General features: G+C 61.2%; 1 protein-coding gene across 3 annotated transcripts in view; it reads right to left on the bottom strand.

The window, feature by feature from the left end:
- The window catches only part of LOC104327023 (dedicator of cytokinesis protein 2), a 75062-nt gene that overhangs the window by 34222 nt on the left and 18467 nt on the right, over nucleotides 1-22373 (bottom strand). For all 3 annotated transcript variants that reach the window (XM_075420185.1, XM_075420184.1, XM_075420186.1), the window contains 6 exons: nucleotides 17424-17535; nucleotides 9521-9591; nucleotides 8839-8945; nucleotides 6895-7022; nucleotides 6117-6188; nucleotides 3156-3251 (listed from right to left, as the gene is read on the bottom strand). In XM_075420185.1, coding sequence (XP_075276300.1) covers nucleotides 3156-3251; nucleotides 6117-6188; nucleotides 6895-7022; nucleotides 8839-8945; nucleotides 9521-9591; nucleotides 17424-17535 — 586 coding nt within the window. The remainder of the gene's footprint in view (nucleotides 1-3155; nucleotides 3252-6116; nucleotides 6189-6894; nucleotides 7023-8838; nucleotides 8946-9520; nucleotides 9592-17423; nucleotides 17536-22373) is intronic.

The following is a 22373-nucleotide window of genomic DNA, read 5'->3' on the forward strand; positions in this document are numbered from 1 at the left end:
GCGAGTGCTCCCCCCACTCCGCAGCCCCCCGGGATGTGTCTGCACCCCGGGCCGTGGCGGGGGCTGCTGCAGCCAGCAGCCTGGGCAGCGCCGAGGGCAGGAGGGTCTGGCCACAGCCGCTCAGCTGGCACCCACACCACGGGGCCCCAAAGCAGGAGACGCACGTGTGGCAGCTGGCACCGCGTTCAGCCCCATTCCCTGTGCCAGGGACCTGCCCGGCGCTGGCGGGGCTGCAGCCCAGCAGTGCCGAGGGGACCCCCTGGTACTGAGGGGTCCCGACTGCTCGACCGTGGGCGATGCTGCAGCCCCCAGCAGCCGCCCCAGCCTCCGCTGCAGCCTCTCCTGCGGCAGCTTGTCCCTGGCAAGCCCCAGAGGATGGGACCGAGCTGTCCAGGCCGGGACAGGGAGGTCCGAGCCCTCTCAGTGCCCGCTGCCAGGTGGCTCAATGTCCAACTGGAGACCAGTGAGGAGTGGCGTTCCTCAGGGGTCGGTGTTGGGACCGGCACTGTTTAACGGCTTTGCTGGTGACATGGACAGTGGGACCGAGTGCACCCTCAGCAAGTTTGCCGATGACACCAAGCTGAGTGGTGGGGTTGACATGCCTGAGGGATGGGATGGCATCCAGAGGGACCTGGACAGGCTTGAGAAGTGGGCCTGTGTGAACCTCATGAGGTTCAACAAGGCCAAGGGCAGGGTCCTGCACCCGGGGCGGGGCAACCCCCGGTATCAATACAGGCTGGGGGATGCAGGGATGGAGAGCAGCCCTGTCAAGATGGACTTGGGGGATGAGAAGCTGGCCATGACCTGGCAGTGTGCACTGCCAGCCCAGAAGGCCAAGCATGCCCTGGGCTGCATCCCCAGCATTGTGGGCAGCAGGGCGAGGGAGGGGATTCTGCCCCTCTGCCCTGCTCTGCTGAGACCCCCCCGGGAGCCCTGCACCCAGCTCTGGAGCCCTCAGCACAGGACAGAGCTGGAGCTGTGGGAGTGGGGCCAGAGGAGGCCCCAGCAATGACCCGGGGGCTGGAACCCCTCTGCTGGGAGGAAAGGCTGGGAGAGCTGGGGCTGCTCAGCCTGGGGAGGAGAAGGCTGCGGGGAGACCTGAGAGCAGCTGCCAGGGCCTGGAGGGGCTTCGAGAGAGCTGGAGAGGGGCTGGGACAAGGGCATGGGGTGAGGGGACAATGGGGGATGGCTTTGAACTGCAAGAGAGGTGATTTAGATTAGATCTAAGGGAGAAATTCTTCCCCTTGAGGGTGGTGAGGCCCTGGCCCAGGCTGCCCAGAGAAGCTGTGGCTGCCCCCTCCCTGGCAGGGCTCAAGGCCAGGTTGGACGGGGCTGGGAGCACCCTGGGCTGGGGGAAGGGGTCCCTGCCCGTGGCAGCGGAGGTGGAACTGGATGGCTTTTAAAGGTCCCTTCCGACCCAAGCCATTCCGTGATTCTATGATTTCTGGAGCCTGGCAGGGCCAGCGTGTGGGAGGGGGACAAGTGGTGGGAGTGAGGCGCAGCCAAAGGGTCGCTCCCCTCCTCCCACACCATGTACGGGGCCACGCTTCAGCACGCTGCGTCCCTCCTCACCTCTGTCACTGCCTGGCAGAGCGTGCCCAACAGCTCTTTTTGCTCTTGCTTTCTCTGGCACTGAATCACACAGCCTGGGAACAAAGGCTAAAAGCAAGATGATACCGAACACAACCCTGTCCACATCTCCTGCCTGAGTCACATCTCCTGCCTGAATCATGCTCTGGCGCTGAGAGCCCGCTGTGCCCGCCCGGCACAGCCCCAGCGGCACAGCTTTCGGCAGCAGAGCCGATAATGCGTCCGGCAAAGCGGCACTGCCCAGCCACGAGGCCATGGGGACTGCACCGGCCGTTGGCTCGGCCAGTAAAGCCACCCAGGACAGCAGAGCCGCTGTCAGGACACATCACCATGGGGCTGAACCAGCAGGGCTGTGCCCGCCGCGCGGGCAGGGGAGGACGGGCTGAGCCAGGAGCTGGAGGGAGACCTCGTACCTCCCCTGCCCTCGGCGCTAAGAGAAGGGGTCACCAGGCAGGGAGCGGCAACGCTGGTGCCTCAGCACATCAGCGGGAGCAATCCCAGCACCCGAGACACTCGCAGACCAGGGCAGGCTCATCCGCTGGAGAGCAGGGGCAGGGCCAGTGAGGATGAAGCTGCTGTCCGGCCTGCTGGCTTATTGCCTCGGTTTAGGTCTTTATTAATGAGAACAAAGAACAGGATGGCACATCTGCAGGCTTATGCCAAGAAGGTTCAAGCAAAGGGCCAAGCTGCCACTCTGGATGCCCACACCTCCCCGGGCATAGCACACAGCATGGCACGGCACGGCACAGCGCTTCACCACAGCACCGCACTTTGCTGCTCCATTGCTCACTCCAGGATGCTGGAGCATGGTCAGACCCAGCTCCTCGCCCACCCTCGCGAGCCAGAGCACCCTGTCAGGCCACGCTGCCTGGCTGAGCATGCAGGGTCTGCTGCTATGTCCACGTCAGACTGCCCACGAACCCACGCCAGGTCTGCTGCCGTGTCCACGTCAGAGTGCCCACAAACCCACGCCGGGTCTGCTGCCATGTCCACGTCAGAGTGCCCACAAACCCACGCCAGGTCTGCTGCCATGTCCATGTCAGAGTGCCCACAAACCCACCCTGGCCACAGCTCTGTTTCCCCCTCCTTCATGACGAGGTCATGGCACCCAGCGCAGCCGCTCTGCGTGAAGCTCAGCTGAGCAGCGCTCCGACCTGCCTCCCCTCCCACCAGAGGTGGGTGTCCCAGCACATTCCTCCCGCGGATTCTTGGCATGTAAAATTCGGACGGGTCACTGGGTCCAGTTGCTGCTTTTCTGAAGAATACAGCCCAAACCCCTCATCTGCTTCCAAAATAGTCTTTGTGCATCACAAACACCCTGCCTGCTCCTCCCAACGCATTCTCTGCTCCAGACCCCTCCTGGCACGGCTCCCCCTCGCTTTTGGGCTTTCTCGGACATCCTGCTGTGTTTAACACCTGCACACCCAGTCCCTGCCAGCTCACTCGGTCCCAGACCCCTAAATCAGCAACGCCTTTTGCATCTCCCGTGTCGCCCAAAGGCAGCTGTGGGAAGAGGCGCAGCCCCGAAGTCCGGCGCAGCGCGAGGTGGCGGCGATGGTACTCACCCGCAGGGTGTTCTCCCGGTCCAGGATGATCACCCTCCGGTTGACGGTGTGCAGCAGCTGCTCCAGGATCAGCTGGATGTGCTTCTTCACATTCACCTGCAAGGCGAGAGGTGTCACAGCCGTGCCTGAGCGCCTGGCGCTGCCGGCAGTGGTGCCGGCAGGGGTGGCACAGCCGGCAGCACCATCACTGCAGCCGACGGGCGTCGCTGAGCAGGCACACGGCCCCCAGCCCTCACAGGCGCCTGGTGCTGGCAGGCTGGGCTGGGGGACGCCACCTCCCAGGCCACATGCCATCGGCCCCGTGGCACCACCACAATTACTGCAGCTTGCCGAAGAAAGCGGACAGGAAAGTTGCGAAGTGTTTGCAATTATTCTTGGCAGAAGGTGCAGGAACCGCGGCTGAGGGCACAAGTTTCCTCAGCACCCCGAAGTGCCCCGTGGAGTGGGGAGGAAGCAGCTTTGCTCCAGCTGTGGGAGAAAGTGGCTGTTGGATGAGCCCCAACACCTCTACAGCTCCAGCTGCAGGGGACCGCAGCCACCGGATGAGCCGTGTGCCCGGGGTGCTCAGCCATGAGACCAGACAGCTCCGGTCCTCAGCGGTGGCCAGGCAGGAGCACGCTGCAGGAGGGACAGGCTTGTGGCACCTCGGGAGACGGGAAAGCACGAGCTGACTCTAAAGACTTGTGATTTATATGAAATACTGAAATAAAAGTCTTGTCCACTCCAGCACAGCAAGTACGGCTCGTTTAATCTCTGCGCGGGGGGCTGGCAGCACTGGGGCACCGGTCGGAGCTGGAGCTGGACAAGGCGATGCAGTCTGGTATAAACATGGGGCTCAAGGTCTCCACACAGCTCGGCTTCATACGGCTTCCGTGCAAAGCCAGCCACCCAGTCGGGGACAGCTGGGGACAGCTGGGGACGGCTGCGTCTGCGCTAGCCAGAGCTGTCCCAAGGCAGTCAGCACCACAGCCAAAGGTGGGTTTCAGCTCACACAGGGTTGAAACAAGAGAAGTGTCATTGCCCATGAGCATCCTGATTATCCTCTCCTTAAAGGCTATTTTAGCTTCAAAAGGTAAAGGCCAAAACAAGACATTTCAATTATTTCAAGCCTGGGCTTCCCAGTGCCAGGGGAGTTAAAAAGCCACGCTCATGCAGCCACCTCGCCCACCCAACACAGGGTGGCACAAGTCTAATCCAGGTTCCGCAGCGCCGGTTGCTGTGCTGTGGGTGCGACGTCTGGACTTCCCCGGGGTGCCAGAAAGGGACTCCAAAGCACAGACCAGCCCGGAAAGGACAGAAACGGAGGAGGCATCCTGCAGACCCCTGCACGTTCCCGAAATGCTGCCGGAACGGCCACCGCCGGCAGCTGCCACACAGCTTGCAGCCACGTGGCCCTGCTGCGGGTGGACTGGGGCTTGCGGGGAGAGATGGCGATGGCTCACTGGTGGCCCAGGGACACAGCCCAGTGCTAGCTGCAGAAAGGCAGGGGACAGAGGGCAGCACCCAGACAACATGGGGAAAGGGGTACAGCTGCGGGGCTGTGGGCACACCTAGCCCCCAGGTACATCAGCCCAGCACCACAGCGACGTGCCCCAGCGTCCCACACCGCGCAGGGTGCCGTGTTTCCGTGCCGTGGGAAAGGGAGGAGGAGGTGACCCAGCAAGGGAGCTGCCAGCGCAGTCACATGAGGACTGGGCTCCTGCCTGTGACTTCCACGTGCTCAGCCCGAACACCACGATGCCAGGGCAGGAGCCTACAAAGAGAGACACGCTGCAAGTCACGCTGCCGGGGCCATCAGCAGCCACCCTCTGCCCCGCTCTGCTGAGACCCCCCGGGGGTCCTGCGCCCAGCTCTGGAGCCCTCAGACAGAGCTGGAGCTGTGGGAGCGGGGCCAGAGGAGGCCCCAGCAACGATGCAAGGGCTGGAACCCCTCTGCTGGGAGGAAAGGCTGGGAGAGCTGGGGCTGCTCAGCCTGGGGAGCAGAAGGCTGCGGGGAGACCTGAGAGCAGCTTCCAGTACTTAAAGGGGGCTTGTAAGACAGATGGGGAAAGTCTTTTCAGCAGGGCCTGAAGTGACAGGACAAGGAGTAATGGTTTTAAACTAAAAGAGGAGATTTAGGCTGGATATAAGAAAGAAATCTTTTGCAATGAGGGTGATGAGGCACTGGCCCAGGTTGCCCAAAGAGGTGGTCGATGCCCCACCCCTGGCAATGTTCAAGTCCAGGTTGGACGGGGCTCTGAGCAACATGATCCAGTTGAAGAGGTCCCTGCTCATGGCAGGGGCTTGGACTAGATGACCTTTAAAAGGTCCCTTCCAACCCAAACCAGTCTGTGATTCTATGATTCGCCGGTTGTACTCTCTTTTGCACGCTGCTTCCAGTGCTCCAAGCCTACACTTATCCATCCAGCACTCGGGGAGCAGCAAGTCCAGTGGGGCCACCGGCACGCTGGCAGAGCTGTGACCCAGCGTGAGCCGGCTCTGCAGTGCCGGCATGCCTCTCACAGCCCTACCTGCTGCACCGGGAACACTGCCGGGCTGCCCCACAGCCCTGCTTTACCCCCAAAAGCCACGAGACCTCACTTTCTCCTCGCCCAAGCAAGGAGCTGGAATGGCCCGAGCCCACCCGCCAGTGCACAGCGAAGCACCGAGGCCAGAGGAGGCCAGGGCAAAGGTCTGGGCACAGACACCCACCCCCCAGGGCAGGACACGGGGCACCGAGGGCTCGCTACAAGCCTAGAACCATGCAGACGCCAGCCTCCCAGCCCTGCAGGGCAGCTCCCAGGCCTGATCCCACCACTGCAGCATCCCTGCCAGCAGCCCAGCTCCGTGCATTGGCTCCAGGCAACTGCACAGGGTTTGCCGCCGTAAAGAGATGCAGATGAGCCCTTCCCGAATGCACAGGGGCACCTCGCTCCTCCCTGCCAGCTGCCCAGTGCCGAAGCCCATCGGAGAGGCACTCACCAGCTCCACATCACCACGGTCCTTGTGCCGTCCCTGTCCTGCGCCGTGCTGAGCTCGTAGCTTCTCCGCTCTCTGCAACAAACCGCATGCCGTGAAGTTGGGCTGATGCCCAGCAAGGACAGCCCCATCCCACCGGCAGCCATACTGGGACAAGTCATGTTTGGGCGGTCAGGCTCCCGCACCAGGACCCAAGGGCAGCTGGACTGGTGAATCGCTGTGGTTTCTCACTTCGGCAGCCCACGTCAGCGGGCAGACTCCTGTGGGCAGCTCAGGGGAAGAGGGACATGGGGACCCCCGCTGTCTGGGCATGGTCGGGTCCCTGCTGAGGGGTGCTAGGATGGACCCCCAGGCCACAGGGCTCTGGCTCGTGTTTAGGGCCATCACTGATGATTTTGGAGCGCCAGGCTGCCTTCTGCCTCACCCTTCTGCTCCTGCAGAGCAGGGACAGCAAGATGCATGGCCAGCGATGCAGCCCCTTGCCCTCAGGTTGGTGCTGCCCCTGAGCTTGGAGACCTCTTCCCCACTTCTGGTGACTGATGGGAACTCACCAGAGACCAGCTGAGGTGGAAATCAACAGGTCTTTACCCCCAGCTTGGGCAGGCTCCCACTGGGGTGGTGGGCACCAACAGCCCCTTTGACTTCGGATGGACCACGATCAGTCCCGACCATATCATGGCCAGTAATTTGTGCTCAGCCCTACTCAGACGGGTTTAGTCAGGTCACTTCCGAGGCAATTACTGAAGTGGGAAAAGGAGCCAGCAGAGAAGACGGGATTTACCTTCTGGGCCTTGTACAGCACCTCCAGGATGTTGCTGAGTAGCTCAAGGCAGGCCTCCTCCTCCTCCCCCTTCTCGATGAGCTCCCGCAGGATGGGCACCGTGGTCTGCAGCAGCAGCTCCCGGCACTCTGCGGCGTGGACAAGGAGATACAGGGCTGGTGGGCACAGGCACCACCCCAGAGACAGAGGGGAGACCAACAGGACAGACGGACAGACAGCACGGTGCCCGGGCTGGGCTGCGACCCGCACACAGAGCTGTCGACCTCGTGTGGGGCTAGGGTTTTTGGAAAAGCATTAAATCCTGGTGGGAAGGCTCCAACACAGAGAGGCCATTGCACCCTGTTACACAGCTACTTATCCTCTCTGCTAAAATAAACTACACTAAAATAGAAAAGCCTCATCTGAGCCTCTCTTGCTTCAGCTTCCACCAACGGACTTTGTTCTGCTTCTCTGCTCTGATAAAGGTGCTTATGATTTAACTGAATAGACGGAGACTTCTTAAACTGGACACCACCTAGATAAACTCGAGTCTCTAGTGCTGAATATATGAAAAAGCTGTGCTCTGCCTATCACGTACTACTCTGTTCCTCTGCCCGGGGCTGGTACTTGTGACACCACGCTGTGCTGATGGCTCCACACTGCAGCTTATCCCTGTGGTGGCACCTCTAGAGTGGGGGCAGCGGGAAGGAAAGCGAGCGACAACGTTTCTCTGTTGTCTTGCTGGCATGACCACCTGCGATGGTGGGGTGTGGAGGAGCAGCATCACACCAGGGAGGGATGCAAGGCAGGACGCGGGGTGGGATGCGGGCAGCGACGCGGGGACCGCTCGCGGGGCCGTGGTGGCTCAGAGCGGAGCTGGTGCGGGTGGCAGCAGGTGACCTGCCGGCCATGCAGGAGACGATCACGTTGCCATCTCCCAAAGTCTCCACGGACAGAGACACAAAGCAGCTCCTGCTGCCCGTGGCTGAGCAGCTCCCCGGCTCCCCGGAGCCTCCCTGCTGCAGCTGAAGCCCAGGGTCCCTGGCCCAGCTCCCCAAGGCCGCCCACGCCCCTTCTCCTTGAAGATGCCATGGGGATATCTGAACGCTCATCGCGTCTCCCTGTGCGCTTTCCTGCCCCAAGCCCCTCAGTAGTTCTTCCTTCGCCCTGCCCTCTGAGCTATGCTTCTCTCACTGCTTTCTTCTGGACTTTCTCCAGTTCAGCCACAAGCTTCTTGTGCCACCCAAAACCACATGCGGAAGCGAGCCCAGCCGAGGCCTCGCCAACGCCGAGCGGGGTGCAGGGTGCAGGGCACTCGCGTGTCCCGGGGACGCTCCCCTGCGAGGGCTGCGTCGCCCAGCCCCGCCGCTCCCCCCCGCAGCACTGCCGCCACCCCGGCCTCCATCCTCAGCTTGCTCAGCGATTGCTTTCACACGATTGCTTTTAACTTACACATGGTCTGCATCTTTCAAAACCTTTTCTCCAACTTCTTGAGACTCTTTTAAATCCCAAGCCTGTCCTCCAGCATGCTTCCAGTCACTTCTGCCTTGCCGGGCAAAACTCACCAGGTCTACCCTTTTCTCCATCACACAGATTACCCCAAGGAACACCAAACAGCGTCAGAGTCAGGGCAGACCTGGGGAGTCCCATTCCGTACGTCCCTCCAGTCTGACAGGAAGCCCCCTCCCCGAACACCACCGCTAAACCGTCGGCACACCGACGGCGTATTGCGTCAGCTAAACCCCATTTCCCTCTGCAGCCCGGCAGCGCTGCAGGCAGCAGGTGAGGTTCACGCCAGCCAGGGCTGGGCCACACACGGCTCCAGGAATCGCCTCCCTCCGCAGAGCCACCCCTCGGGGCAGGGCAGGGGTCCCTGCGGCAGGGACTCATCCCCCGCCTACGCCATGGCCCTCCCAGGGGAGCTCAGCACGGGCAGTGCTGCCAGGACCCCCGTGCCCTGCTCACCGTAGGACTGGAAGATCTTGGTGTTGACGATGTCGGTCAGGGACTGCAGCTTCTGCTTCAGCAGGCGCTGGGGCGGCAGGTTCCCGATGAAGTCCCGCAGCAAGGCCCTGCCGTCCAGGCGAGAGGATTTCACGAGTGTTAAACACGGGGTTTGCAAGAGCCCCGCTTGTTGTGCAGTCCCGAGCCCCTGCAGCCCCTCCTGCAGCAGTGGGGAGCCGGGTACCCCCTGCCCCTGGGTTTCAGTCAGGATGGGGCAGAGCTGTGCAGGGGGGTGCAGGCACGACGGTCCCACTGCACAGAGCCGCAAGGCAGCCCGTGCCCCCCGCAGACACCGCACGGAGACACCCGAACAAAAACCCTGCCTGAATTCCCAAAACAGACCCGGCCGGGCTGAGGGTTTCCAGGCTCAGCCCCTGCCTGAAGCAGAGGCTACTGAGAAAATTGAGCAAAACCCTCCCCTGGTTTCTCACTAGGAAAGAGATAAGGAGGCATTTCCCAGGCGTCAGGAAACTCCGATCCCTCTGTACACCCTCGCCCTCGGTTCGACGGCGTCAGCCTGCACCCCTGCCAGGATGAGGGGTCGCTGCGGGACGGCAGCGGGGGCAGAGGCGGCTGCGGCAGACAGCGAGCACGCTGCAGAGCAGGGCTGGGGCTGGGGGGGACAGGGCGACAGGGACCCTACCCCAGCGCAGAGGAGTCGAAGATCCCAAAGACGTCCTCCAGGATGGAAGGCAGGTACTTCAGGGCCGCTCCCTGCAAAGAGACAAGAGCTGCCTGCACCGGCCCTGCTTCGCCATGTGCCCATGGGGCAGGACAGACGGACAGATGCTGCGCAGGCAGGGAGGTGGCCCCGGCTCCTCCTGCCTCCCCCCAGGCTGTGGGTGCTGAGCCAGCACCCTCCTCGTTCAGCTCTGCTCTCATTACAGCAGCGCTGGGCTCAGCCCATCGCCCTCGCTGTCCCTGCGAAGGGGCGTCCGGCCGGGAGCAGCTTCCTCTTGCCAGGCCACCAGCGTCCAGCACCGCTGTCGTCACATCCCTCTACCATTGCCAGTACGAACAACTGCCTCCAGCTGCTACTGTGAAACCACATCAACCCCTACAACACAACTCCCAGGTACGCAGGGCCTGGCGTGTGTTGCTGGTCAAGCCCTCCGGCACGGCTGGGCTGACCCGTCACAGGGACTGACAACCGACTCCTTCCTTGCAGTGACACCATGCTCAGAGCAGCCTTCGGCCGCTCGCTGCTGGCAGCTCCCGGCTCCGCTCCCCCGCAGCCCCGTCCCCTCTGCCCGCAGAGCCCGGGCGCGGGGCAGGGGCTTCCCGGTGACCCAGCACCCCCGCTGCCCCCCACACCCGAACACGCAGAGATGTCTGAGGCAAGAGACAGTTCCCCTGCGACCCAAAAGAAACGCCCATCCCAACACAATGGTTCTCCATTGTGTAATGACTTTTTTTAGAACGGAGGAGACATATATTAAGGAGATTAAAAGTAGTTATTTTAATAAACTTACACAATGCTAATTTTAAATCAGAGTGCTGTATCAAGTCAAACTGTTGTTAGTCTCGCCTATTATGTCAGTTATCTTAGTCAGTCACATTTATAACTTCAAAAAAGTAACGGCTAAATTTGATTTTTTTTTTATTAGACTCCATGCCACGCTTAGCAAGGCTGGACTGATTAACATTAATTATTTTGCCACCCTTTAACTCTGAATTGATTGCATCCTCTCCGTGACTGAGCCGGGATCAATGGTCGCCTGTTTGGTCTACAGTTAGCAAGGTCATCTGATTCACTTTTTAAAAAATGAGCTCATATAGAATTTTTCCCATTCCTCAAGGATTTTTCCAGTGTTACAAGGCTTCTTAAACATCGGCATCTATGTCTCAGAAAGGATGTCTTCCCGAAACTGGTTCTGGCTTTTACTGTACCTGCCGAGGTAACTGCCTGGCCTTGCAAACCTGAAAATACCTTTCCTTCTCCGCCGAGGATGAGCCCCCCCTCACCGCTGCTTCGTGGCAGCGTCAGCCTGGCCACCACGCACAAGTTGTGTCCGCCCGCTCCCCAGCTGCAGAACAGCACCGTCTGCTCGAGCCAGCCACCCTGCCCAGGCGTCACTGGCGATGCTCTGGCAGCACCGGGAGCTGGAGGACGGACCGCCGGCATCCCCCCGGAGCGGGGTGGGCGCAGGGCCCGGGGGTCTCCGGCTTGGGGCAGGGGCTGCCTCCGGTGCGTGTGGCTGCGACTGTCACCTTTGCACCATGCCAGTAGCAGGGTGTCCTGCAGAAACCCCCCACCACGTGCCAGCAGCCACGGGGGAAGAGCCAGAGCAGCCTCAGTGGAGCTCCAACCATGGACACGCGGGAGCACGGTGCCGGGAAAACGCAGCCGCTGAGCCGGGCTGTGGGATGTCAGCGCAAACCCGAATGCCCCAAGGGGCCGTGGTGGGCTGGGACCATCGCCTCGCTCCACGCTGCTCAGCTGCAGGTAAGCCTGCACCCAAGCCGAGGAAGGATGGAGAGGAGCGGGTTGTCCTTCTCATGGCACGAACGAGGGGAAGCGCGCACCCCCCAGCAGCGAGCTGCTGCCGCTGCACGCCTGCGCAGGCCGTCTGCAGGCTTGGCACCCGGTCTGGGTCCCCTGCAGCTCCCAGCTGTGCTGGCAGCAGCGTGACGCTCTGCTCTGCCTTGCCCAGCGCCTTGGCAGCTGGCACGAGCCCCACGCGTTTGCTTAAGTCTGCGCCCCGATCCCACCTCAAAACTCATCTTCAGCCTGTCGGACACCGGTCAGCAGAGCCAAACGAGACTCAGCCTCCCCTCCACGGCTCCGAGCAGTCAAACTAGCGCAAAGCCTCCCGGCCTGAAGCAGTCCAACAGAGGACCGGCTCTCTCCACAGGAGAGGTGGCCTTTGCAGAAGTGTTGCAGCCACGGAGCTGTTATCAGCTCTGCCTTGGGCTGATCAGATAATTGCAGCTTTAGCAAAAAGAGTAGGCAGAAAGGGGTGAAGATGCAAAGCTTTCGTCAGCCACTAGCAGATCTTTCGGGTATCACCTTCAGCTGCTAGACGGGAGCTGGTCGGCGCAGCCAGAGATGCAGGGGATCTGCAAGCTCTGTGAAGCAGCTACAAAGTCCACTTAGAGAACAAGAAAAAAATGTTCTTTTCTCGGAGTGCTTGCTCAGGATGTTCAGGAGACACCGTCAGGGATGGGTACAGCAAGACCCAGTGGCTGGGTCCAGCAGGAACCAGCACGGGACACAGCACAAGAACTGTGGCTGGGGTGACAAGGGGCCAGGACACCAGGGAAGCCTCGGGACCCTCCGGACAGGGCTCCAGTGGCGAGGCTGGGCAGAGGCACCGGGGGCCAGGCAGCAAGAGGCCGGGCACTTGGTCCGAGGCTGAGGGGGAACAGGATGGGACCTTGCTGGCTCACAAGCCGGCAGTGGCACTTCCCAAGGTCAGGGCCTCCTGAGTCAGGAGTGTCTCTATACTTCAAACACCTTGGGCGGATTTTTCTTCCACAGATCAGCACAGCTGTTTGCAAATTTGTGCAAACTTCCAGCACCCACAGCCTGCTCCGAGGAGCAGATACAGACCATCACCAGGAGCTCAACAGCTTCAGCACACGGTAGATGAACAAGCACCGCCCGTTTCACAAGATGCTCCCCACCTCCTGACCCAGGAGAGACCTTAAGCAACCATTTCCATCTCCCACCCCCTTTCCCCAGATCAGAGGCGAATCTGCAGCTCCCTGCCCCAGCTCCCTGCTCGTCTCTTCCAGGATGAAGAGGTCTGGTCTGGCCAGGTAGGTGATCCCCCCTGAAAGCCGCCCCATACACCTGGTCACCCTTTGCTGGGGCTTCTCCAGCTAGCTGGCACACTCTGAAACACAGGCACCAGATGCAGATGCACCACAGGGACTTGCACTGCAGCAAAGGGTATTTTCTGGTTCGTTCTCATGTCACCTCCTGATAATTTCCCACTCTGAATGAGCATTCCTTGATCAGCACCAGGCACGGAGCTGACGTCGCCAGAGCACTATCCGTTGTAGTCCCAGGTCTCGTCCACCAGCACGTCCGGCAGCTTGGAGCCCATCACTGTGCATTTAAAGTTGAGGGATTTCTCACTTTTAAGACCATTTTCGGATTTTCACTTCCACATTGACTAATTTCATCTGGACACTCTGTCCCCCAGTGTAACACTTTGTCGGTGATGTGGGAGAAGCCGCGTCACCTTGACGCCTGCGGAGCACGCAGCAGAGCCGGACAAGTGACGGTGGGGAGGAGACCCAGCTGATGCTGTGCTCCGGGCGAGTCGACACCACGCACTGCGGTGCGGCCGAGTGCGAAGCCGTGCTCAGAGGCGCTGAACACGAGCTGCACTGACAAAACTGACAGCTTTAAAGTTGTGAGGCAATGACCAAAAAAGACCTGGAGGAGGTCAACGAGAAACAACCCAGATGCTGTCACGCTCTGATAGAATGAGATCCCCTTTCTGCCACCCCAAGGCGCCCGCACCAAGCCAGCGACCTGGTGACGAGATCTCGGAGTCCATGCATTCACACCCATCAGAGATGGGAGCGGAGGGGAGGTCTTTCCAAAGCCCACTACACAGCATGGCCCCAGCACCTAGCTCTGCTCAGCACGCCAGCAACCCCCAGGGAAGAACCCGGGGGGCTTCCAAGGGGGACATTTCCCTTGAAGAGAACAGCACAGTTCTGCCAGAGAGTTTCAGCCTCTCCTGCTCTCTCTCACAAAGTGATAGCAACCGGAAAAGCTGTTTTCACAGGGAAAGCTCCCGCTCAGCAGCTGAGACCCCACTGCAGAAATCAGCTCTTTCCAGCAAAAAGCACGGTCAGACTCGGCAAACCTGGCAGCAGCAGCAGCAGCAGCGGGCAAATCTCTGATCCCCATCCCCAGCTGCCTACAGGCTGCTCTGGGCAGAGGGCAGCTCCCGCTGATCCTCACCCCAATCTAAGGGACCCTGTCCTGAAGCCACAGCAGTGTGACCGCACGCGAGGAAGCGCCGTTTTCCAGTCTGCTTTTTGCTGATGTTTGGCTGCTGCGCACACCCGCAGTGCCTCAAGTGCACCGGAGGAACCGCAACAACCCTGCGCACAGCGCGTGCCCCGTGGCAGGCCCTGACACACTGTGTGTGCCCCGTGGCAGGCCCTGACACACTGTGTGTGCCCCGTGGCAGACCCTGCCACACTGTGTGTGCCCCGTGGCAGGCCCTGACACACTGTGTGTGCCCCGTGGCAGACCCTGACACACTGCATGTGCCCCATGGCAGACCCTGACACACTGTGTGTGCCCCGTGGCAGGCCCTGACACACTGTGTGTGCCCCGTGGCAGACCCTGACACACTGCGAGTGCCCCGTGGCAGACCCTGACACACTGTGTGTGCCCCGTGGCAGGCCCTGACACACTGCGAGTGCCCCGTGGCAGACCCTGACACACTGTGTGTGCCCCGTGGCAGGCCCTGACACACCGCGCGTGCCCCGTGGCAGGCCCTGCCACACTGTGTGTGCCCCGTGGCAGGCCCTGACACACTGTGTGTGCCCCGTGGCAGGCCCTGACACACCGCGCGTGCCCCGTGGCAGACCCTGACACACTGTGTGTGCCCCGTGGCAGGCCCTGACACACCGCGCGTGCCCCGTGGCAGACCCTGACACGCTGTGTGTGCCCCGTGGCAGGCCCTGACACACCGTGTGTGCCCCATGGCAGACCCTGACACACCGCGCGTGCCGCGTGGCAGGCCCTGACACACTGTGTGTGCCCCGTGGCAGACCCTGACACACCGCGAGTGCCCCGTGGCAGATCCTGACACACTGTGTGTGCCCCGTGGCAGGCCCTGACACACTGTGTGTGCCCCGTGGCAGACCCTAACACCGTGTGTGCCCCATGGCAGACCCTGACACACTGCCTGTGCCCCGTGGCAGGCCCTGACACACCATGTGTGCCCCATGGCAGACCCTGACACGCTGTGTGTGCCCCGTGGCAGGCCCTGACACACTGTGTGTGCCCCGTGGCAGACCCTGACACACCATGTGTGCCCCATGGCAGACCCTGACACACTGCGTGTGCCCCGTGGCAGACCCTAACACCGTGTGTGCCCCATGGCAGACCCTGACACACTGCGTGTGCCCCGTGGCAGGCCCTGACACGCTGCGTGTGCCCCGTGGCAGACCCTGACACACTGTGTGTGCCCTGTGGCAGACCCTGACACGCTGCGTGTGCTCCGTAGCAGACCCTGACACACTGTGTGTGCCCCGTGGCAGGCCCTGACACACCGTGTGTGCCCCATGGCAGACCCTGACACACTGCGTGTGCCCCATGGCAGACCCTGACACGCTGCGTGTGCCCCGTGGCAGACCCTGACACACTGCGTGTGCCCCATGGCAGACCCTGACACACTGTGTGTGCCCCGTGGCAGACCCTGACACACCGTGTGTGCCCCGTGGCAGGCCCTGACACACCGCGAGTGCCCCGTGGCAGGCCCTGACACACTGTGTGTGCCCCGTGGCAGACCCTGACACACCGCGCGTGCCCCGTGGCAGACCCTGACACACTGTGTGTGCCCCGTGGCAGACCCTGACACACCGCGCGTGCCCCGTGGCAGGCCCTGACACACTGTGTGTGCCCCGTGGCAGACCCTGACACACCGTGTGTGCCCCATGGCAGACCCTGACACACTGCGTGTGCCCCGTGGCAGACCCTGACACGCTGCGTGTGCTCCGTAGCAGACCCTGACACACCGTGTGTGCCCCATGGCAGACCCTGACACACTGTGTGTGCCCCGTGGCAGGCCCTGACACACCGTGTGTGCCCTGTGGCAGACCCTGACACGCTGCGTGTGCCCCGTGGCAGACCCTGACACACTGCGTGTGCCCCGTGGCAGGCCCTGACACACCGTGTGTGCCCTGTGGCAGACCCTGACACACCGTGTGTGCCCCGTGGCAGACCCTGACACACCGCGCGTGCCCCGTGGCAGGCCCTGACACACTGTGTGTGCCCCGTGGCAGACCCTGACACACCGTGTGTGCCCCGTGGCAGGCCCTGACACACCGCGCGTGCCCTGTGGCAGACCCTGCCACACCGCGCATGCCCCGTGGCAGACCCTGCCACACCGTGTGTGCCCCGTGGCAGACCCTGACACACTGCGTGTGCCCCATGGCAGACCCTGACACACCGCGCGTGCCCCGTGGCAGGCCCTGACACACTGTGTGTGCCCCGTGGCAGACCCTGACACACCGTGTGTGCCCCATGGCAGACCCTGACACACTGCGTGTGCCCCGTGGCAGACCCTGACACACTGCGTGTGCCCCGTGGCAGGCCCTGACACACTGTGTGTGCCCCGTGGCAGACCCTGACACACCGTGTGTGCCCCGTGGCAGGCCCTGACACACTGTGTGTGCCCCGTGGCAGACCCTGACACACCGCGCGTGCCCCGTGACTACCATCTGCTATCCCCACTGCCATTCCTGGTCTCAGCCGTAGCGCAGCTGCAGGGACGCCTTTCCTGGCGATGCATCTGCAGGCCTTTCCCCTCCACCCTGGACGGTGGCCTCTCTGCTCTGGCTGCGTTCGCAAGCAATATTTTCTGCAGACCGAACGAGGTGCTGAGTGATGCAGAAATCGCACAGGTGAACATGCAGCAGCTTCGGGTTACCATAGCAGAGAGTCTCTAGAGCAACGGTATTGAGATGGAAATCAAAATAATGATCAGTGTTTAGATGGGAAAGGGGATAAGGGGGGACAGTCCTCCTCCTGTCCATGAGGACAGCTGTTGTGTTGGTCTTCAAACTACTTTTTCTTTTTAATTAGATTAGTTTATAAGGGATTATCTAAGAATTCCATGAAATAATGGAGCACGGAGCAGGAGCTGCTAGCCATCCGGGAGCCACCGTGCCTCCCAGCCTGCAGTCAGGTCCCCGCCTGCGCTTGGCAGTGCATCTCCAGCTGGGAGACCGCCGGTGCAGAGTGCGGCACCATCCGCGCCCCTGGCACGGCACCGACACCAGAGCGACTCTGCCCCGGTACCGGCTCCTGCCTCCTCTCACTAACTGACGTCGCAGCGTGCGTGTGGCTCCGACACATTCTCCATTCAGCTCCGACCACCGGCACCAGCACACACGCCAGCTGCCGGCAATGGACGCAGCCGTGCCTGCAGGGACGCGCAGCGCGAAGGGCACCGTTTCGCTCGCCCCTGACCTCCCCGTGCCCAGGGTGCTGCGAGCAGGGCTGGGCCAGCTCTGGGGCAGGGATGAGCCCCAGGAGCCCTCCTGAGACCCTCTCCTCCCAGCAACGGCACATGCATGGCCGGGACAGCTGCTGACCCCAACACACAGCATGGCCTCGGCACCAGCGCCACGTGGGGCTCTGCGGTCTGGGACCTCGGGGGACTTTGAACCGGGGGCACAAGGGGGGGTCCCTGGGGGAGCGAGGCACCACGCAAGGTGGCAGCTCCCTTTGATGCCCGTGCTCAGGGAGGTCTGCATGCAGGACAGCCGGTGCCACCACTGCTGGGGCACTGTCTGCCCCGCCACACACCAGAGCTGACCCCCCGCAGCACCGGCCCCCGCCATACCTGGGAGAGCAGCGTGGGACCCTCCAGCGGGGACTTCATCAGCTGGTTCAGGGAGAGGAAGAACCGCTGCAGTGAGCACTGGAACTCGGCCGTCTCCTTCCCCTCGTAGAGCCTGCAACAGCCAGAGTCACTGCACCGCACTGTGCTGCACCGTGCGCCTGCCCCAGGGACTGCGGGTGGCACCTGCGATCCCAATTAATTACACTCCTCAGTGACCACTTCCCATAGCTGGGCCTTGCAGCGAGCCCCGGCACGGCCACTGCCCCGGCATGGCCACTGCCCGGCCGCAGGAGCAGCCGGAATCGAGGCTGCAGATGTGCAGTATTGCCCCTGTTACAGACTGCTGTCTGCTCCCTCGCGGTATTTATATACACCACTTTTATGTACTCACATATATACTCTTTTTTTTTAAATAGACTCTTTTACATGACTTTCTACACCGAAGTCCTCTCAGACGTGGTTAGTGTCTGCCCACCGGAGCAGGAACCTCCCGCGCCCTCCAGCCCGAACACGACCTGCGTGACCAGTCGCAGAACAAACCAGACACGTGGGGAATTTTAGCCATAAGATGTGCCAAACGCAAGAAAGTTCCAAAGCTGCTGATCAAAGGCGTACTCACAAGAACACAGTCATGTAACACCTCACTGGGAAGCACAGGCGGCATTTGAGCTACTCCACCCCCCAGGGGCACAGCGAGCGAAGCAGCGAGCCCCGGACAGACGGGGAAACGAGGGGCAGAACGCTGATGTCCCCGCGGCCGCGGAGCCAGACCGACCTGACCCCGCACACCGACCGCCACGCAGCAAGCAAGGCGTGTCTGCTTCTTAACTGCGGTTTGGCTTCTGATTGCGTGCACAGCAGCAGAACAAACGAGATCTGCCATTTTTTGCTTAACAGCTATTCTTATCGAGTCTAGTTTTGGTAAAAACTTTGCTGCTTTGTTTTATAACATTGCAGTTAGACAGTTCTCCTTTCAAATTCATCTTTCCTCTCTGGTAAGCGAGCCCAAGGGAACGAACACACGACGCATCGCAGGCTTGGCAGCGGGAAGAAGCCCGCTGGTCCGCCTGAGGCAGCTCAGATGCGCGCAGACAAACGCGCGGCTGAGCCGCAGCCGGTTCGCAGCCCCTGCGCGGCCCCAAGGGGAAACCAAGCTCAGCCCAACTCGAGAACGGTCCCTCCCTGTCATTCCGCGCGTTACAAGCTACAGAACCGCGGGAGCCCCCAGCCGCCCCCGCAGCCCCGTCCCGCACCCTGGAGCTCTGCTTGGCACAAACCCCACCAGAGGGGGGAATTTAAAGACACCTGTACGAGCTGAAGCAAGCAAAGGGGAACGACGGTGCGCATACAGCCTCTGCTCTCGCAGCGACGATACCACGCAGTGATCGTCACTCATCAGAGGTTCGTTGGATTCTTCACATAGCCCCTTTTTTCCACAACCAACCAGCACGGATTTTAAGTTCACCTCCACTGTAAACTCTTGCTTATAAAAATTCTGTATTTTTATCTTAAAGAGGGCATGCCCGAATACGATACACTATTTTAACAATTGTAAAACATATTACCAGCACCGATTTCTGAACTTTTAAGTGTGGAGTGACGGAAACAGGTTATTATTTCCTCTCTCGTTCCAGTTGCGGGCAGTGACACTGGAAGAAACAGGCGGCCCCAGGCTATTAAATACGTGGCTCCATGGCTGGTGTCACCGCCACAACGTTGGGTTTTTTGACAACGGGGTGGCCTACATGGCACGAGGCTTGCTGGTGTCAGATGGGAGTCACCTTTCTCACAGGGGAAAGAGGGGCTTTGCTCATGAGCTAGCTGACTGACAGAGCTTTAAACCAGACTTGAAGGGGTATGGGGACAATGCCAGGCTTGCCCGTGACAGGCTGTGGGACGGCACACCAGGCTCAGCGGGACGGGATGCCAGCGAGGGCCTTCAGCCTGTTGCTCTGAGACGTGCTGGGCACGCTGCAGCGCACAAAGTCTGACGGAGATTGAGCCAGGAGCTCCTGAGGTAACAGGGTCCAACAGGGAAACACCAGGGAAACGCCTCACAGAATTACAGGGTGTTCCTCTAAGAAGGTGACACAGCGGACTGCCCAGCTGAGGAACCTCCACACCAATGCACGCAGCGTGGGCAGCAGGCAGGAGGAGCTGGGAGCCACCGCGCTGCTGGAAAGCTACAGCCTAGTTGCCATGACTGAAACGGGGGGGGACGAACCCCGCGGCTGGAGCGCGGCTATCGATGGCTGCAGGCCGTTGAGGAAGGACGGGCAGAGGCACTGCCCTCTCCATCGAGGAATGGATCCAGTGTGGAGAGCTGTCCCTGAAGAGCAGCCAAGAGCAGGTTGAGAACTTCAAGGGAGGAATTGGAGACCGAGGCTACAAAGAGAACCTTGTGGTGGGTGTCTGCTCCAGGCTGTGCGGTCAGGGGAGCCTACTGATGGAGCCTGCTTCCTCCAGCTCCAGGAGGCTTCGTGCTCGCAGGCTCTGGACCTGCTGAGGGACTCCAGCCACCCCCACATCTGCGGGAAAACAGCACGGAGAGCTGTGGGCAACCCCCGAGACTCCTGGAGAGCATGGAGGAGAACTTCTTCAGGCTGGTAACAGACAGCCCTGCCTGAGGGGATGCGATACTGGACCTGCTGGGCACCAACGCAAGTGAGCTCATCGGTGGTGCCAAGCCTGGAGGCAGTCCGGGCTGCAGGGATCATGCACAGGTGGAGTTTGCAGTCCTGAGGGATGAGGGTCAGGGGAAGAGTAAAGTCAGGGCCCTGAACTTTAGGAAAGCGAACTTCCAGCTCTTCAAGGAGTGAGTCCATAGGACCCCTGGGATACTGCCCTCGGGGACAGGGGAGCGGAACAGAGCTGGCAGATCTTTCAGGACGCTTTCCACAGAGCGCAGGAGCTCTCGATCCCCGGGTGTAAGAAACCAGGCAAGGAAGGCAAGAGACCAGCATGGCTGAGTCGAGACGGGCTGGTCAAACCAAGGGCAAGGCAGCAACACCCGGGCAGCGGCCGCAGGGACAGGGATCCGGGGCAGAGTACAGGGACACTGCCCAGGTGTGCACAGGTACAAGGCGCAGCGGGACCTGAGCTTGGCAAGGAGTAACAAGCAGGGCTTCTAAAGGTACGTCAGCCAGAAGAGGAAGGTCAAAGAAAGCGTACCCCCTATGAGCAAGCGGGGCTGGTGGGGATGCTCAGCACCATGGGTGCTGCTGGAGTGGGTGCTGGCGGCAGGAACCACGGGGCTGAGCAAGGCTGGGCGAGGGGGCCGGGAGCTGCGAGGCAGGGGGCTGTGGAGGGGGGCTGGCCAGGGCGAGCAGCCCCTGCGCAGGGTGAGCCCCGGGTTGATGGCAAGCACTTCCAGGAAAACTTTGCCGCCCTCGGTAGCCGCCAAAAAGCAGAAACGGCCAGAGGAACTGGCAGGGAGGAAGCAGCGAGACCATGTCACTGCGCCATCGCAGAGCCCAGCTCCCCCCACCCCCTCCCCGAGGCGACGGAGCCAGGGCGGCTGCGAGGGCAGCTGGGGTCACCGCGGCCGGGGTGGGGGACGGGAGCGGTCCCCGACACCGGGAAGGGTGCGGGGAGCTCTGGGGGGCTCCACCAGTCCCCACATGCCGCAGCTTGGTCCGTGGGGTGCCGAAGGGGAAGACGGCTGGAGACGTGGCACAGCACCTCCCCCCAGAGCAAGGGCTGGGGGCCCGATCCCACAGGAAAGCACATTCTGGGCACAGAGCTCCCAGGACCGACGCCAGGATCCGGCCCCTCCACAGCCCACCGGCTCCCACACCTCCTGCCCGAGCGGGGGGAACCAGCCCCTTCCCCATGCAGTGTCCAGAGAGCGGCCGAAGGGGCTCAGGGGGTGAAGCTCCAGCCCCACACTGGAAGAGCCCCGCTTCCACCATCCTCACAGCAACCCGGGATCCCTGGACGAGCGACTTGAGCTGCTCAGCTCCTTCCAGCGGTAACACACATAATCAAATAGACACAGCAATCTGCAGTAACTTATTATAATTACAATCTAATTTCTTTAAATTATAGACTGTGTACAAATTGTAGCACCATTTGAAGTATTTAGAAGATCTGAGGAGTCTGTGTTATTGCACTGTTAAGATCACTAAGATAAGGGGAAGATGAATAAAAACACTACATGTCTTCAGGGATGTCTTCATTCCAATGCAAACTAATTCACAAGGCTGTTTGCAAATGCTCCACATGATTAATTTTCTCTGCAGGAAGTTCTATAAGCTGGGGAATTTGCTCTGTATTTTCACATATGACAAGCAGGTAGACACCTCAGGCTAATGCTGGAGCACCCCAGAACCGCCACCTGGCCGTGAACGAGACCCTGCGAGGGGCTGGCAGGCGAGAGCGATGAGAGAGGACAGACAGGGCTGGCAGCAGCTCGCATGTCGGCAGAGCCGGTGCTCTGCAGCGCAGGCTGCCTGGGGAATGCCCGGCAGACAGCCAAGCGGGACAGCGAAGACAAAGTGGGGGCAAAGTGAGGAGAGTCCCTGGGGATGCCGGGAACCCAACACAGCTCCTCACCACGAGCGAGGCACCGAGCACCAGCAGGGACGCTCACAGCCGTCCCAGCACCTCTGCACCGTGCTCAAGATCTCAGGTGGAGCAGGGAGACCCTGGGCTCCTGTCCCACACTGGCCTGCTGAAGCATGGCCCCGCAGCATGGGGCGACCCTGCTGCCTTCCCAGCACAGGCTGGCAACGTGACGTGCCGAGGGACCTCAGCTCCCACCGCTCCCTCGGGACGCTTCAGCTTTCGCTGCCGTGTACTTGGAATGAAAGAGGAACATAACCTGCTTTTTCTGGTAACTCTAATCAGTCATGTTTTGTTTTCCACTTCAGCCCCGCAGCATGACCAGGCTCACCCACGCCTGCCCCGGGGAGGCTTGTTTGTCCCATCACACAGATTAGGATGGGAACC

This window comes from Opisthocomus hoazin, chromosome 5 (assembly GCF_030867145.1).
Source record: "Opisthocomus hoazin isolate bOpiHoa1 chromosome 5, bOpiHoa1.hap1, whole genome shotgun sequence".
Taxonomy (NCBI): domain Eukaryota; kingdom Metazoa; phylum Chordata; class Aves; order Opisthocomiformes; family Opisthocomidae; genus Opisthocomus; species Opisthocomus hoazin.